Source organism: Rhinoraja longicauda, chromosome 6 (genome assembly GCF_053455715.1).
Source record: "Rhinoraja longicauda isolate Sanriku21f chromosome 6, sRhiLon1.1, whole genome shotgun sequence".
NCBI classification, from domain to species: Eukaryota; Metazoa; Chordata; class Chondrichthyes; order Rajiformes; family Arhynchobatidae; genus Rhinoraja; species Rhinoraja longicauda.
The window spans coordinates 65,245,592-65,262,702 of NC_135958.1; the positions used below are offsets into that span (position 1 = coordinate 65,245,592).

The window sequence follows — 17,111 nt, forward strand, 5'->3', positions numbered from 1 at the left end:
TACCTTGCTTTGGTTCAAACCCAATTTGTGAAAGTAGAACACAAAATCTAGGCTGACACTTCTTTATTTTGAGAGTACACAGTGCCCTTGGAGTTGTGGTTTTCTTCAGATGCAGCATCAAAGTGTATGTTTTCAGTGATGTAAACGACCTCTATGCACGTTATACAGAATTCCAAGTGAATTCTTGCTAATGGTAAAATGCTCAGTGAAGTTGCTGAAAGAATCGATGAGGCAGACAGCATTGTGAAGTGAGAAGTTGACCTATCCATCCCGACATCAGGATGTTTAAATCATTGCTGTGTTTTGTACATTTCAACGGTGACAGAAAATGTATAATTACTTGTGGGGAGATTTGGATGTCTACAAGTTTCAGAAGACACTATGAATGATTATTTTGAAGCAAATACAAGTAAAATATTTTGTATCAGGAACCAGATAATTGGTTTGCACACTATTCGTTGGAAAATAACCTTCCTGCTGTTAGTCTTAGCTGACAAATCATGAATTTTGATGCACAAACATGTTTTTAAATCCATTTAACATTCATAGTTCCTTGATAAACAGTTAGGCACATAGGCACAGTCCTTTTAAAACTTACCACAGCTAACCTGCAAGCTGGTAAATCAGCAATTAGGAGTAAACTCTGATAAAACCCAGGATATATTTCCCATTGTATGTATTTTTATGCATGGAACAATTTGTAGTAAAACCACATTGTTAATGTCACTGACATCATTTCTGGCTCTTCAAGTTGGGGTTTCGACTGCAGAGCCTGTTCAAGAACCTGATGGTTGATGCGAAGAAGCCAGTTTCAACATCTAATGTAGCCTCAGCCATTTGTTTCAAAGCCTTTCCCTCTTCCATCCACCCATGCATTCATTATATTTAGATTTGACTGTTCCGTGCAGACGTTGAACTTTTTTATAACTCTGAAGTCATCACCTCACTAAATGTTTTTTAACTTCTTTCTCACGTTGTCTGCCGATTTAAAATAATTGTATACACAGACCTCAATATTCAAGTATTTTTGTCATACGCAACAGATAAGAATCAGATCAATGAAATTCATACTGTAGCTTTACAGTCATATTGGATGCAACAATAAATACAATAAATTTATTCTCAGTGAACCAGACCATGACTGCAAAAAACAAAGTATGCAGAATAACCATAGTTGTGCAAAGTCCATGGCAGTTCAGTGTTGAGACTTGGATGTGCTGGATTGTTCAAGATCCAGATGGCTGATGGGAAGGTGGAGATAACGGTTCTTCCCAATGGTAGCAGCAAGAAGAGAGTATGGCAGGGTGGTGTAGGTCTTTGATATTAGCTGTCGTTTATCCCCCCCAAAAAAATCTCGACCCAAAACATTACCCATTCCTTCTCTCCAGAGATGCTGCCTGTCCCGCTGAGTTATTCCAGTTTTTTGTGTCTATCTTCAGTTAATAATTTTGACCTCCCTGGATCTTGACGTTCAACAGATAAAATCTCTATTTTCCTAAATTGCCCTAAAGAAAATGATTCCAATGTTCCGTTTCACTATTTTGACGTTGGGACACATGCCCATCAATGATTGGGCAAAATAAATTCGGGACATGCCAGCACCCAGAATTGGAGGAGCACATATGTGAATGTTATAGCACTAGATGATGTTCTATAGATAGGGAGGGCCAACACTATAAAGGTCGTAAGCATAACAATAGTTTATATTACACGTGGAATCGTAAAATTGAATTATTCAAGAACAATTAAAAACATTGAAGTTACCCTTTTTATTTAAAAAAAATTGCCATTTTGATCTAATTCATTAGGAAAAAAATCAATTAACAACCCATTTTTAACATGTTTTATATCATTCCTACCATATATTTGCTTAAAATGACAATGTTAATACAGCAAGGAAATAGTACCTAAACCCGTACCGACCAAGATTTCCCATACAAGCTAATCCCTTTTGCCTGCTTTTGGCCCATATCCCTCCAAGCCTTTCCAATCCATGTACCTGTCCAAACATATTTTAAATGTTATTATTGCACATGCCACAACTATTTCCTATGGTAGCTCATTCTATATCATGTGTGAAAAGGTTGCCACTCAGGTTCCTATTAAAATCTTGTCCATTTCAACTTAAACCTATGTCCTCTATTTCTTGATTCTCATCCAAATCATTGATACAAGTGACAAACAACAATGGGTCCAGCACCAACCCCTGAGGTACACGAGTAGTCGAAGGCCTCCAGTGCAAAAAACAACCCTCCACTACCAGCCACTTTCCTCCATGAAGGTAATTCTGTATCCAGTTTGCAAGCTTCCACGTGATTTAACCCTCCTGAGCAACCATGCAAAAGCCTTGCCGACGTCCATATTGACTACCTGTGCACCTACCCTCAACCTTTTGGATATCTACCTCAAAAATCGCAAATGCATGAGGCACAATCCCCCAAGTGACCATGTTGACTATCCCTCAATCCTAAATTGGCTTCTCAGTCCCCTATATTCCTCCAGGAATATGTATAATCCCAGCTCCCTATTCCTGGCACATGCTTCCTTTTTCTTGGCTAGTTTCAATTTCACACAGTATCCAGGGTTCCCTACTCCTACTTGCCTTGCTGTTCAGTCCAACAGGAACATGCATGCCTTGAATTTTAACTATCACACTTTTAAAAGCCTCCCACTTTCCAGACACCCTTCGCCCACAAATAATCCACTCAAATCAACTTTTGTAAGCTCCTCTCTAATACCATCAACGTTGGCCGAGTCCCAATTTAGAACTTTAGAATAATTATGGATAAGGGCAGGTCCACAAGTTAAAGCTAACAGAACTGTGGTCAATGGTCCCAAAAGGCTCATCCACTGACAGTTCAGTCACTTGTCTTTCCCAATTCCCTCACCTTTGCCCTCTCCCTTGAAAACTTTCCTGAACACAAATTCCACCCAATCCAAGTCATTGGCACTTTGGCAGTCCCAATCTATATTGGGAAAGTTTAAAAGTACATTTAAATCACCTACTGTGAAAATTGTATTAGGCTTGCAGCTGTTTAGAATTACCCAGCATATTTGTTCCTGTAATTTCCATTAACTATTTAGAGGCATTTGTACAATCCCAACAAATTGATTACCTAGCACCTTTTTATTTCTCAGCTCCGCCCATACATGCTCACTGGACAATCCTTCAATAATTTCACCTCAGTCTGAAACAGTGATTTTCTGCTGTTGGCGGAATGGGCTGCAGCGGACTGCATGGATGGAGCACAGCTGAAATCCCCACAGAGATCAAGCGCTCAGATCGGGCCCAGATCTGGCACAGGTTGGCAGTGCAAGGGACATTAACAACATCGCTGCACCTGGCTGACCCCAGCAACACCAGCCCAGTGCTACTGCCAGGACAACGGGTCTTTACGGTCAAGGTAAGGCATGTTTTTATGAATTTTATACTTAAAATGCCGGAAACGTGGTGTCTCTGAATAATGTCTCAGTGGTCTCCTATTCTTACACTACAATCGTGCATTTTTGTACATATGATTGTGCTCATGTTTGGTATGATTTTACTGAAATAAAGAATTTCACCATTCTAGGTACATGTGACAACGAAGTACCATTTAACCATTCTCCTGAACAACTAAATCAACTCCCCATGCTCCTTTACACCCACCTCAATCTCACTGTAGCATCTTACCCTGGAACATTAAGCTACCAGTTCTATCTCTCCTTTAGCCAGGTTTCCGTGATGGCTATAACATTCTAGTTTCACATATCTATCCAAACCCTAATCTGGGTGGGGGGGATACAAGACTGGAGCCCAGTTGAGTCAACGACCCCAGTCTACCGTCATTCAGGTCCAACGTAATTCTTCTTTGCTATTCTTATTTTTCTTCCACTATTGTCACCTCCTCCAGACAGATCAGTTGCAATTATCAAGTTTTCACCATCTTGCTGCAAGTAGCACCAACACCATCTGTGCCATTCACTCTCAAGATATTGTTGTTCTCTCCAGCCCTCCCCCCTTCTCTGCACTACTGCAAGTCATTTTCTTACATTTTCTAATTCAATTACAGCTCAGTATCTGAAACATTAAATCTGTGAAATTCACTACTGCAGCGGGCCACACTGGTCAAATCACTAATAATACCCAGGAGATTGGCTTTTCACTTAGAAATGTACCTGTGTACAGGGAAAGAGTAGGAACATACTAGGAGTAATAAGATAGATCAACAAAGATTGGACTGTATGGTGGAGAAGCTCAGAGGACCAAATAGACCTCTACTGCTCTTAGTATATGTTTCTTTTTTTAAATCAACAAAATAAACCCAGGATCTCTGAACAACAAAGGGAACAAAAAGTAACTAGAAATTAAACTTAGACATTCAATAGAAACAGATCATAACATAAACAATCTTCCCTCACACGATTTAACCAAAGATTAAAGATATTGAAACATTAAGAACAACAGAACAGAAAATATTATTAGATTTGCACATTATTACTTTCATAACTGCTGCCTTCAGATTTGGAAGCCAAAAGCCTATCACAAAGCTCCTATTCTTATAGACACAATGGCCAGATTTTCCTGTGCAAATTTCCTCTGCACATTCCCAGAGCAGATGAAAAGAATATATTAAATTACTGTCAAGCATTTTATTTATAAATTACAATCGAAGGAAAACCACTGAACGTAGCTAACGGTACAGAATCCAACTTCATTACACTCCCAATGATACCAAAAATAGATTTCAAAACATCAAAACTCTATTCAGCTATAATAAACTGAAAACACCCACAGAGAAACCAATTTTTAAAAAAATCATTAGGTTTCACAACACTGAAAATATTCAACAGGACAGATAGCTTTGCTGAGGAAAAGGAGTAAAGCTGCACCAAACAAGGGTTTCATATCTCATTTCCCTTTTCCTTAACTAGTCTGAACTCTCGACCCGAAATATCACCCATTCCTCTCCAGAGATGCTGCCTGTCCCGCTGAGTTACTCCAGCTTTTTATGTCTATCTTCGGTTTAAACCAGCATTAGCCAATAGGGAGTCTAACCCAAGACCAATCACTGGAGCTCCATGATGCCAAATTTGATAAAATTCCATCCTGATATAACCATCAATTTGTATCAAAATTAATTGTTTAATCCAAGCTTGGAACAATGTCATAGAGGTCTGGAATTCAGCATTTGTAGACGAACCCAAACAGAGCACTACGGAGCAGTTTGTGTGAGATATTTCTTGATCACATTCTCCATGTCACCACCCATACGATCAAAGAAACATTACTTACAGATTCATCCAAGGCAAAACGAAACCAGCCATGCTCATACAGCACAAAGAATCGGCGTTGCCATTTCTAAAAATTGGGACAGAAAAATAGAAAACAATTACAGACCGAGCATCTCAACAAATACATTTAACATTCCCATTTGAATTACTCAATGAAAAATACTTTGAATATGTGAAATATACAAGCGATAAAGTTTTTACAGTTAAATGTCCCTCCCCTCTTCCATCAGAATACTTTTCACTTGTCTTTCTGCACCTTATAATGCTTCTCTGCCAACAGTGCAAACCCGTATAAAAGGGAAAAATATCATTCACGAGTAATAAAAGCGTGAAAGTTCAAGTGATTTAAAAAAAAGATTTAGCCAAAATCAGCTATGGGAATTAACATGTGCATATTTTGTTATTAATTGTGTTAATTTGCTAATGAGAATAAATTCAACCTATCTCTGTGACTTAATCGTCCAAAAATCCAGGTCTCCTCCCCCACATTTCCCCCCAACAAGTTCTTCCTGAAGATTTTCTTCAGAGAATCACTATGAATGCTGCAGCAATAAAGGAAGCCTCAACTTAAAGCAATGTGAGAACTGTTGAATATGGAAGTCAATGAGAAACAAAAGTAGAAATGGACTATTCAGCCCATTGTTCCTGCTCATCCTTCAATAAGATTTCAGTTGATATTTTAGATGGTTCCACTTACCTGTGCTAAACTAATCTCTTATTATCATTTATTATACCTTATTAAACAAGATGAGCCCATGCAGGAAAATTGTTCCCAATGTTGGGGGAGTCCAGAACCAAGGGCCACAGTCTAAGAATAAAGGGGAGGCCATTTAAAACTAAGATGAGAAAAAACTTTTTCACCCAGACTTGTGAATTTGTGGAATTCTCTGCCACAGAACGCAGTAGAGGCCAATTCACTGGATGAATTTAAAAGATAGAGCTCTTGGGGTTAGCGAAATCAAAGTGTATGGGGAGAAGGCAGGCACGGGTTACTGATTGTGGATAATCAGCCATGATCACAATGAATGGCGGTGCTGCCTCGAAGGGCCAAATGGCCTCCTCCTGCACTATTTTCTATGTAATGGTTGTGAATCAAGTACAAAGTCACCCTGTCCCTCTGAACACCCAGACTTCATTTTTCACTATTCCAGACTACTGTCTTGCTTCTCTTCTACCATGCATTCTTCTACATCAGTTCCATCTGCCACACCCTTGCCTTTTCAATTAGCATAGAAAATAGATGCAGGAGGAGGCCATTCGGCCCTTCGAGCCAGCACCGCCATTCATTGTGATCATCCACAATCAGTAACCCGTGCCTGCCTTCTCCCCATATCCCTTGATTCCACTAGCCCCTAGAGCTCTATTTAACTCTCTCTTAAATGTATCCAGTGATTTGGCCTCCACTGCCCTCTGTTGCAGAGAATTCCACAAATTCACAACTCTCTGGGTTAAAAAGTTCCTTCCTTAGGGCGGCACGGTGGCGCAGCAGTAGAGTTGCTGCCTTACAGCGAATGCAGCGCTGGAGACTCAGGTTTGATCCTGACTACGGGCGCCGTCTGTACGGAGTTTGTACGTTCTCCCCGTGACCTGCGTGGGTTTTCTCCGAGATCTTCGGTTTCCTCCCACACTCCAGACGCACGGGTTTGTAGGTTAAATGTAAAATTGTCCCGAGTGTGTGTAGGATGGTGTTAATGTGCGGGGATCGCTGGTTGGTGTGGACTCAGTGGGCCAAAGGACTGTTTCTGTGCTGTATCGCTAAACTAAACTAAACAAAACTAGTCGGTGCGGACTCGGTGGGCCGAAGGGCATGTTTCCACACTGTATCTCTAAATCTAAAAAAAAAATCACCTCAGTATTAAATGGCCTCCCCTTTATTCTAAGACTGTGGCCCCTGGTTCCCCCGACATTGGGAACATTTTTCCTGCATCTAGCTTGTCCAGTCCTTTTATAATTTTATATGTCTCTATAAGATCCCCTCTCATCCTTCTAAACTCAAGTGATTACAAGCCTAGTCTTTTCAATCTTTCCTCGTATGACAGTCCCACCATCGCAGGGATCAATCTTGTGAACCTACGCTGCACTGCCTCAATTACAAGGATGTCCTTCCTCAAATTAGGAGACCAAAACTGTACACAATACACCACTTGCGGTCTCACCAGGGCCCAAAACAACTGCAGAAGTACCTCTTTACTCCTATACTGAAATCCTCTTGTTATAAAGGTCAACATGCCATTAGCTTTCTTCACTGCCTGCTGTACCTGCACGCCAACTTTCAGTGACTGGTGTACAAGGACACCCAGGTCTCGCTGCACTTCCCCCTTACCTAACCTGACACTATTGAGATAATAATCTGCGTCCTTGTTTTTGCTGCCAAAGTAGCCTGTCAATAAACCACCACACAACTTCTCACAAGCCACACTTTCACCTAGCTTTGTGCGAGCAGAAAACTAGGACATGTTACACTTGATCTCTTCAACAAATAGTTGATAAAGATTGAACAGCCAGGACCAAACACTAATCCTTCCAGTACCCCACTAGATACAGCTTCACCATTCAGATTATTCCACTCGTTTTTTGTCTGTTAACCAATCTTCAATTCATACTGTTATATTGCCCCAAGGTGCTGAAATTTTATTTAATAACTTCCTGTGGGTTACCTTATATGCTCTCTTAATGTCTAAATACACCAAATTTTGCAGGAGACAGGGTGGGAAGAAGTGTAGTCCAGATAGCTGTGGGAGTCAGTGGGTTTCTAGTAGAAGTCAGTCACTAGTCTGTCTCCTGTGATGGAGATGGTGAGATCCAGAAACGGTAGGGATATGTCGGAGATGGTCCAAGTATATTTAAGAGCAGGATGGAAATTAGTGGTGAAATGTATGAAGTCAGTGAGTTCTGCATAGGTACAAGAGGTAGCACCAATGCAGTCATCAATGTAGCAGAGGTGTACGTCTGGAACAGGGATTGATCGACATACCCGACAAAGAGGCAGGCATAGCTAGGGCCCATGCGAGTGCGCATAGCTACGCCTCGGGTTTGGAGGAAGTCGGAGGAGTCAAAGGAGAAGTTGTTGAGGGTAAGAACCAGCTCTGCTAGGCGGAGGAGAGTGTTAGTAGATGGAGATTGGCTAGTTCTACGGTCGAGGAAGAAACGGAGGGCTCCATGACCATCCTTGTGGGGGATGGAGGTGCAGAGTGACTGGGCATCCATGGTAAAGATGAGGGAGCGGGGGCCAGGAAACCAAAAGTTATTTAAGAGACGGAGAGCATTTGAGATGTCTTGGACATAGGCAGGGAGGGATTTGACCAGGGGGGGATAGGATGGAGTCGAGGTGGGTGGAAATTAATTCGGTGAAATTAAGCCACTTATGTCAGCCTACTTATGTCTGTTTTTTATTTTTTCTGCTCCAATTAATAAATTATTCTAGAATATACAGAATTCTGGAAGATGCAAAAATGCAACCACGTACTTTCACTAGTTTCAAAATTTTGGTATGCCAGTTCATTGGGGTTGATTTTTCTGGCTTTTTAGCTCCAATAAATCACCACTATTATATATGCACTCATGATAACATAGTTACTTTCAGTGCCCAATCTTCCCTAGAGAAAAGTTTCCAAACCCTTAAAGGAATGTTTTTTCTTCCATGTTTCATTTCCCTGCCATTTCCTTATTTCCCAATATAATTTCTCTTGTGTCACTTTATACGGGAGCCACGGGAGTTTTTATTCATCTTTGCCTTTTTAGCTCTTTTGAGAAGCTTTTACAGTCTTTTGTTGGTTTTGTGCGAGGTGACTCATGTTTCACTTTCCCTTATGCCAAACAATGAAATTTGCCTTATTCTCAGGCTTGTTGTTTCCCTTTTTCCCCCACCAAAACTCTTAAATGTTTTTTATTTAGATATGTAGTGCTTTAAAGAGATAATGTCAGTGCCACAGCTAGTATAGCTATCGACTTGGAGCTTCTGTCAGCAGGGTTGAATTCTGTCCTATGTGCAGAATTTGTTCATTGTCTATGACCACATGGATTTCCTCCAAGAACTCTGGTTTTCTCTCATATCACAAAAACAATGGGTAGGTATATTAATTGGTCACTGCAAATTGCTCCGAGTGTGCAGGTGATTGGCAGAATCTGGGGAGAGTTGTTGGGAGTGAGGAGAGAAGTGGAATTAGTTTAAATGAGTGCTGATGATCAATAGAGACTTTATGGGCCACTGTGCCCATGTTACATGACTCTACAATTCCACATATTTATAGTAGCCATGTATTCTTTATACCTGAACTACCCTTTGTCTATTGTCTTAGCTCAATATAGTTTCTAATCTACCACCGCAAGCGCATGCCTCATTTCTTGGTAGTTGCTTTAACCCAGTCAAGCTAAGACCTAGGTTTATGAATTGAACAAAACATCTTCCAATCTTAATTTAGTTGTCTGGGTTAAATGTCGCAAAAAATTCCCCTTCCATGTATGCCTCTAATTTCCTGATTTTTCGTGCCGAGGAGAGGGTGCTGCACCAATGCAGGAGAGGTTTGGGCCCAACGGGTCCACTTGGTCTAGTATATTACGAGACTATGGTTGAGGAGGTACTTTGGATCTGTCTTCACTAAGGAAGACAAACAATCTCCCTTCACTAAGGAAGACAAACAATCTCCATAGAGGATTACTAGAGTACTAGAGGACGGAGGATCTAGGGAGACAGAGGAACTGATAAAAATTTGCATTAGGCGAGAAATAGTATTGGGTAGACAAATGTATAGAAAAATGTTCCCAATTTTGGGGGAGTCCAGAAGCAGGGGCCACAGTCTTAGAATAAAGGGGAGGCCATTTAAAACTGAGGTGAGAAGAAACTTTTTCACCCAGGGAGCTGTGAATTTGTGGAATTTTCTGCCACAGAAGGAAGTGGAGGCCAATTCACTGGATGAATTTAAAAGATAGAGCTCTTCTGGGAATTAACCTAGTAAACCTACGCTGCACGCCCTCAATAGCAAGAATATCCTTCCTCAAATTTGGAGACCAAAACTGCACACAGTACTCCAGGTGCGGTCTCACTAGGGCCCTATACAACTGCAGAAGGACCTCTTTGCTCCTATACTCAACTCCTCTTGTTATGAAGGCCAACATTCCATTGGCTTTCTTCACTGCCTGCTGTACCTGCATGCTTCCTTTCAGTGACTGATGCACTAGGACACCAAGATCTCGTTGTTAGTCCCCTTTTCCTAACTTGACACCATACAGATAATAATTTGCTTTCTTATTCTTACCACCAAAGTGGATAACCTCACACTTATCCACATTAAACTGCATCTGCCATGCATCCGCCCACTCACACAACCTGTTCAAGTCACCCTGCAACCTCATAGCATCTTCCTCACAGCTCACACTACCACCTGGCTTTGTATCATCTGCAAATTTGCTAATGTTACTTTTAATCCCTTCATCCAAGTCATTAATGTATATTGTAAATAGCTGCGGTCCCAGCACCGAGCCTTGCGGTACCCCACTAGTCACTGCCTGCCATTCTGAAAGGGACCCATTTATCCCCACTCTTTGCTTTCTGTCTGTCAACCAATTTTCTATCCATGTCAGTACCCTACCCCCAATACAATGTGCTCTAATTTTGCCCACTAATCTCCTATGTGGGACCTTGTCGAAAGCTTTCTGAATGTCGAGGTACACCACATCCACCGGCTCTCCCCTGTCAATTTTCCTAGTTACATCCTCAAAAAATCCCAGAAGAATAGTCAAGCATGATTTCCCCTTCGTAAATCCATGTTGGCTCGAAACGATCCTGTTACTGTCATCCAAATGCTCCGCAATTTCGTCTTTTATAATTGACTCCAGCATCTTCCCAGAATCGAGGGATATAGGGAGAAGGCAGGCACAGGTTACTGATTGTGATGATCAGCCATGATCACAGAGAATGGCGATGCTGGCTCAAAGGCCCCAATGGCCTCCTCCTGCATCTATATTCTATGTTTCTATTACTAAAACTCATCTTGTGTATGTGTGCGTATATATATATTTTTTTAAATAAAAATTTCATTGCATATTTGTCTGTTCCTGAAATGCAGGCAAAACGGTACACGATAGCGCAACTATTTTAGCACCATCTTACTCACCATTGTCCTGCGGTTCAGATGGTTGTTATATTTTTAAAGTTTCACTTTTAAAACTTTAAAAATCACCTTTTTAAACTTTAATAAATCCCTTTTCCACCTGCCCTGCCCGTCAGCCGTATTCGGCGTCACAATGGGAACCTAACGCATCCCGCAGCTCCGCTCTTGCTCCCCCTCCCCCCACTCGCAACAAGGACAGAATCCCCCTCGTTCTCACCTTCCACCCCACAAGCCAGCGGATCCAACATATCATCCACCAACATTTCCGTCACCTACAACTGGACCCCACCACTGGCCATATCTTCCCATCCCCTCCCTGCGTTCCGCAGAGACCGTTCCATCCATAACTCCCTGGTCCACTCGTCCCTTCCTACCCAAACCACCCCAACCCCGGGCACTTTCCCCTGCAACCGCACCAGATGCAACACCTGTCCCTTTACCCCCCCCCCTCAACTCCATCCAAGGACCCAAACAGTTTTTCCAGGTGAGGCAAAGGTTCACCTGCACATCCTCCAACCTCATCTATTGCATCCACTGCTCTAGATGTCAACTTATTTACATCGGCGAAACCAAGCGCAGGCTCGGCGATCGCTTCGCTGAACACCTGCGCTCGGTCCGCATTAACAAAACTGATCTCCCGGTGGCCGAGCACTTTAATTCCCCCTCCCATTCCCAGTCTGACCTTTCTGTCATGGGCCTCCTCCAGTGCCATAGTGAGGCCCACCGGAAATTGGAGGAACAGCACCTCATATTTCGCCTGGGCAGTTTGCAGCCCGGTGGTATGAACATCGACTTCTCCAACTTTAGATAACTCCTCTGTCCCTCCCTTCCCCTCCTCCTTCCCAGATCTCCCTCTATCTTCCTGTCTCCACCTATATCCTTCCTTTGTCCCGCCCCCCTGACATCAGTCTGAAGAAGGGTCTCGACCCGAAACGTCACCCATTCCTTCTCTCCCGAGATGCTGCCTGACCTGCTGAGTTACTCCAGCATTTTGTGAATAAATCGATTTGCACCAGCATCTGCAGTTACTTTCTTATATGATCTAATACAGATGCTCCCCGCCTTACGAAGCTTCGCCTTACGCTATTTCAACTTAAGATATTTCGACTTTGCGATGGTGCAAACGGCAGCGGTCCCCAAGCCACAGCTCGCTTCCGGCCACGTGATCTAATACAGATGCTCCCTGACTTAAGATGCTTCAACTTACGATATTTCGATTTTACAATGGTGCAAACGGCGGAGGCGGGGGGGGGGGGGGGGGAAAGAGGTGCTAGACCAATGCAAGAGGTTTGGGGAAGTTTTAAGGGGGGGTTAAGGGGGTTATGGAGTGGGTGAGAGGGGGGGCAGAGGATGGAGGGAAGGATGTTAGACCAATGCAAAAAAAAAACATCATTTATTTTAAAGAAAAAACACGATTTCCAGTGAGATTTATTTTATTTTTTAAAAACACTATTTCTTTTAAAGAAAAACCGCGATTTTCATTGAGATTCGTTTTATTTTTTAAAAACATTTATTTTCAAGGGGTCGATTGATTGGCTCCGACCTGCTCAATGCCCAAATGGTCCGGGTCCAACGTGGAAGGAGCGCAGTCGCTGCTCTGATTGGGCACCAGCTCTACCCGCTCAAAGCGCACTGGTTATCCTCTTCACGCTCAAAGCAACAGCCATCACAGCTCAAAGCGTCCGTCTTCACCGTCTCACCAGCTCACCGTCTTCATGCTCAAAGCAACAGCCGTCACAGTCGAGCTGCCGCTGCTGTTGAATGAGGGGACAGTCTCGAGGATCTCCAAGAGAGGATTTTCACGATAAAAAGCCAAAGTTTTAAAGATCTTTTTTTTTAATCTCCATTTTCATTGAGATTTCTTATATATATATATATTTTTTTTTTAAACCCTATTTATTTTAAAGAAAAAATTATTTTCCTTGAGATTTTATTTTTTAAATGGCATTTATTTTAAAGAAAAAACACAATTTTCATTGAGATTTTTAAAAAAAAAGCCATTTATTTAAAAGAAAAAACATGATTTTCCCACTTCACAATGGGAACCCGAGGTTTGGGCCCAACGGGTGCACCCTTTACTAGTAAAGAACTAAGAGTGAAATTATTGTATTGAATGATAGCAGATGCACTTTGGGGACCAACATGCAAAGAGGCGCCATGCTCTGGCACCATTTTACATTTGCACAGTGGCAATGCATATACAAATGAATATAATTTATTTTAACTTAAAAGGGTTTCAAGTAGATGCTGTGCAGTATTGTATGTGTGCGTTAGTGGCAATTTAGTCATATAGCACAGAAACAAGCTCCTCAGCCCAACTCGTCCATTCCAATGTTTCATAACTGAGCTAGTTCCATTCCCCTGCATTTAGTTCAAATTCCTCTAAGCCTTTCAAGCTCCGAGCTTAATTTGCCACAATACTACATCAGACATATCTGGCCTTCTCCGTAGGAAAATGATATGGGTGTTAAGATTTTTCCATAGTACTGTAAACTCAAAAGGACAGTTAACATCATTGAGGTTGTACCATGGAAGAATCTCTGGCCTTGAAGCTATCCAGCCAGAACCTGGAGGGGAAGAGAAAGAGTCTTCCATGTTATCCAACAGAAAATACGTCAAAGTGCATGATCAGCAATCTGTCCACACATGGAACAGATACTGCCAGTCTCTATTCGTGAGTTAGGCTAGCCGCCCTCACCTCATGTCCCAGATCTCAGAGCCAAGTAATGGCACTGCTTGGCATAGCCCATGCAACAGGAGCCTCACAAGCAGCCTCTTCACATTGAGCCATTAAGCAATTCACTGCGAGGAGAGCTCCAGGTTACATTCACAGTCGCAGTGAGAGCAGAGGTTTGTGCCAGGTTCTCAAAAATGTAACTCATCACTCTCTGTGGGGTACCAGTGTATTCCATTTAGTGGAAAGCAAAGCAAAGTTTCTAAATTCAAAACAACCGAGGATAGAGCAACCATCCTATAATTTCAAAGTTTCTTTTAAATTATGAAGGCAACAGCTTCCAAAAGTATCAATTTCTGAATCAGAAAAATTCCTACTTCTAATCTTGTGATGAAGGAATTAATGAAACACAGGCAGTTGGTCTCAAGCATTATTTCAAGGAACCACTGCAGTGCCAAGCACTAAGATAATTGGTCTCCAACAATCACAAACATCTTTCATAACAGTTTCACCCAAGGCATGAGAATATTTCACCTCTTCCTCCACCCCCATCCCCCCCAAAAAAAATCCCTTCGATTTCAGTTGAACCAGTGTTCTGTGCCACTAGTATCAATAGGCTGCTGATTTTTTGTGACCAAATTGTTGACATCAGCTTTTTTTTAAAATTGTGTTTCAATGTTTGCGACAATTTTCTATTGATGTTTGAAACAAAGTGTTTCTTGTAGAATTTAAGCAGAACGTCAACAAATACTTTACGGATCATTAAGTGCTCATTGATGTAACAATTGCCAATAAAGCATGTTAAGGCAAATATTGGTCCATTTTGATTGGGTATACCCTTTGCCCACATTGTCAGATTGTGAAGTACAAGTTTACATCGCCAGAGCTGGGATACTATCATGGCCCAAGTTAAGGTACTATATTGCACAGATATTTATATTACTGTTAGATAAAAGACTAGAATAGTGTAAAAACAAAAAAAGACCAATACCAATATTTAAGTTGCACACAGAGATAACATTTCAAAGAGTCAGACCCAAAACATTAATGTTCTATTTCCACCGATTCTATTATTTTCAGCTTTTATTTTAGATTTCCAGCATCTGCAGGTTTTTTTTTTTGATTGACAAAATTTCAAAACAGATTAAAAAGACAAACTTGGAATCTTACCCTTGATCTCTGCATTGGATTTTCAAAATCTGTGCCTTCAGGTGCTAAACAAAGCCAACCCCCATAGATTGGTTTAGCCTATAAACAAAAAATAAAGAATTAAGTATGATTAAACATTTTTCAACCGCAAATTTACATTATGAATGAAGGTTCACTTATCTTATCCAACTAACATCAAAGCAAAATCTGATTAATATAACCCAAAGATAAAATAACACTACAAGCAAGTAAACACATGAACATCACAAGACTACAATAAAATAATTTCTCACATGAGAGAGATCAAATTCTAATGTTCATCCAAACAATCAACATTTATATCCAAACATCATCTTTATACTAGTAAAGATACCAAAAAACACAACACCAACAGGAACTTCATTTATTACCTGGCTCAAGTATAATCGCAATACATATGAAACCAACCATTTTGTTTTGGCTATCTACTAGGTCCCCTTGCAAATTGTACATTCCAGCTTCCAACAATTTTAGAACACCATCCCATTCATTCATAATTCCATTCCAGATGAGAACCTCAGACGTCAGTCATAAATTTCCCTTGATCTAGTTTCTACTTCAAAGTTTGCATTTTTCAATCAATTGTAAGAAGTCAGTTTCTAATTTTCTTTCTTAAAAAGATTTAAATAGTTGAAAAGCAGAGTTCCATTCACTCACCTTCTGTCAAAACCATATAACCTTTTGCTGGGGATTCAACCTAGTAACTCTTGACTGGACTATGTATTTAAAAACTGAATTCATACCAAGTCATTTCAATATCCTACCATTCCCCTTCCAATTAGTGTCCATCATTACAAAGCACTTCCCTGGTTTATCTTTTTTTCCTGGGATAAGTATCATTTATTCCACTTTATCGTCTTGAATTGAATCAAAACTGTTTATAATGATAATAATTTGGTTTATTATTATAATAATTTGGTTTATTATTAGAGAATATATGGTGTGCATTGCTTCAGAGGGAAAGAAAAGGCTCACAAGACTAATGGATTAATCTACCAAATAGCTCGAATTAGCATCATGGGACTAATTTCTTCCTTCTCCATTAATTCTTTAATACATGACTTTCAAGTGTGAAAACATTTCTTGAAGATAATACAAATCAAAAAGATCGACTGTTTCCAGAAGTTTCACATTACATTGCAATGTAATTTTCTGCAAGTTTCTGGAAGCAGCCGATCCTTTAAGGAGGCAAAACAGAATATTTTAGAAAAAAAACATTTAAAGATACAGAATAGGCCCTACATCCCATCATGTCTATACCAACCACCAAGTACCTATCTACCATCAAGTCCCCATTTACCAGCACTTAATCCATATCCCATGTTAGCTGAAGATTCATTTGTCCAGATACTACTTGCATTCCAGATTTCAACCACCCTCTGGGTGAAAAATTCTGCTGTCAATCTCCTCGAATCCTGCTACTCATTACCTGGTGATTCAAGTGCTTATAAGGTATGATTTGAATGTTCTGATGTCTCTCCCCCTCTCTCTCAAGCAATGCATTTCAAACTCCAATCATCTTCTGAGTTTAAAATAATATTCTCTTTGCTTGCTAATTTCAACCATGCTCTCTGGTAATAGGCACCTCTATTATGGTGAAAAGCTTCTTACCAACTCCTCAATGCCCTCAACTTTGTACACCTGTATCAGATTATCCTTCGGCCTTCTCTGCTCCAAGGTAAATAAAGCTCGTCTCTTCACAACCAAAACAAACTATCGCACAACATCTTGTAGGAAGATGTCCAATGTCTGTAGGAAGGAACTGCAGATGCTAGTTTACACTGAAGATAAGACACAAATGCTGGAGTAACTCAGTAGGACAGGCAGCATCTCTGGAGAGAAGGAATGGGTGACATTTATGGACA

The 17,111-nt window shown here is 40.9% G+C and overlaps 1 protein-coding gene across 3 annotated transcripts in view; it reads right to left on the bottom strand.

The window, feature by feature from the left end:
• Window positions 1-17,111, bottom strand: part of LOC144594525 (uncharacterized) — a 208,110-nt gene that overhangs the window by 159,929 nt on the left and 31,070 nt on the right. For all 3 annotated transcript variants that reach the window (XM_078401186.1, XM_078401183.1, XM_078401184.1), the window contains exons 2-3: window positions 15,229-15,306; window positions 5,276-5,341 (exon numbers count right to left, since the gene is read on the bottom strand). In XM_078401186.1, coding sequence (XP_078257312.1) covers window positions 5,276-5,341; window positions 15,229-15,306 — 144 coding nt within the window. The remainder of the gene's footprint in view (window positions 1-5,275; window positions 5,342-15,228; window positions 15,307-17,111) is intronic.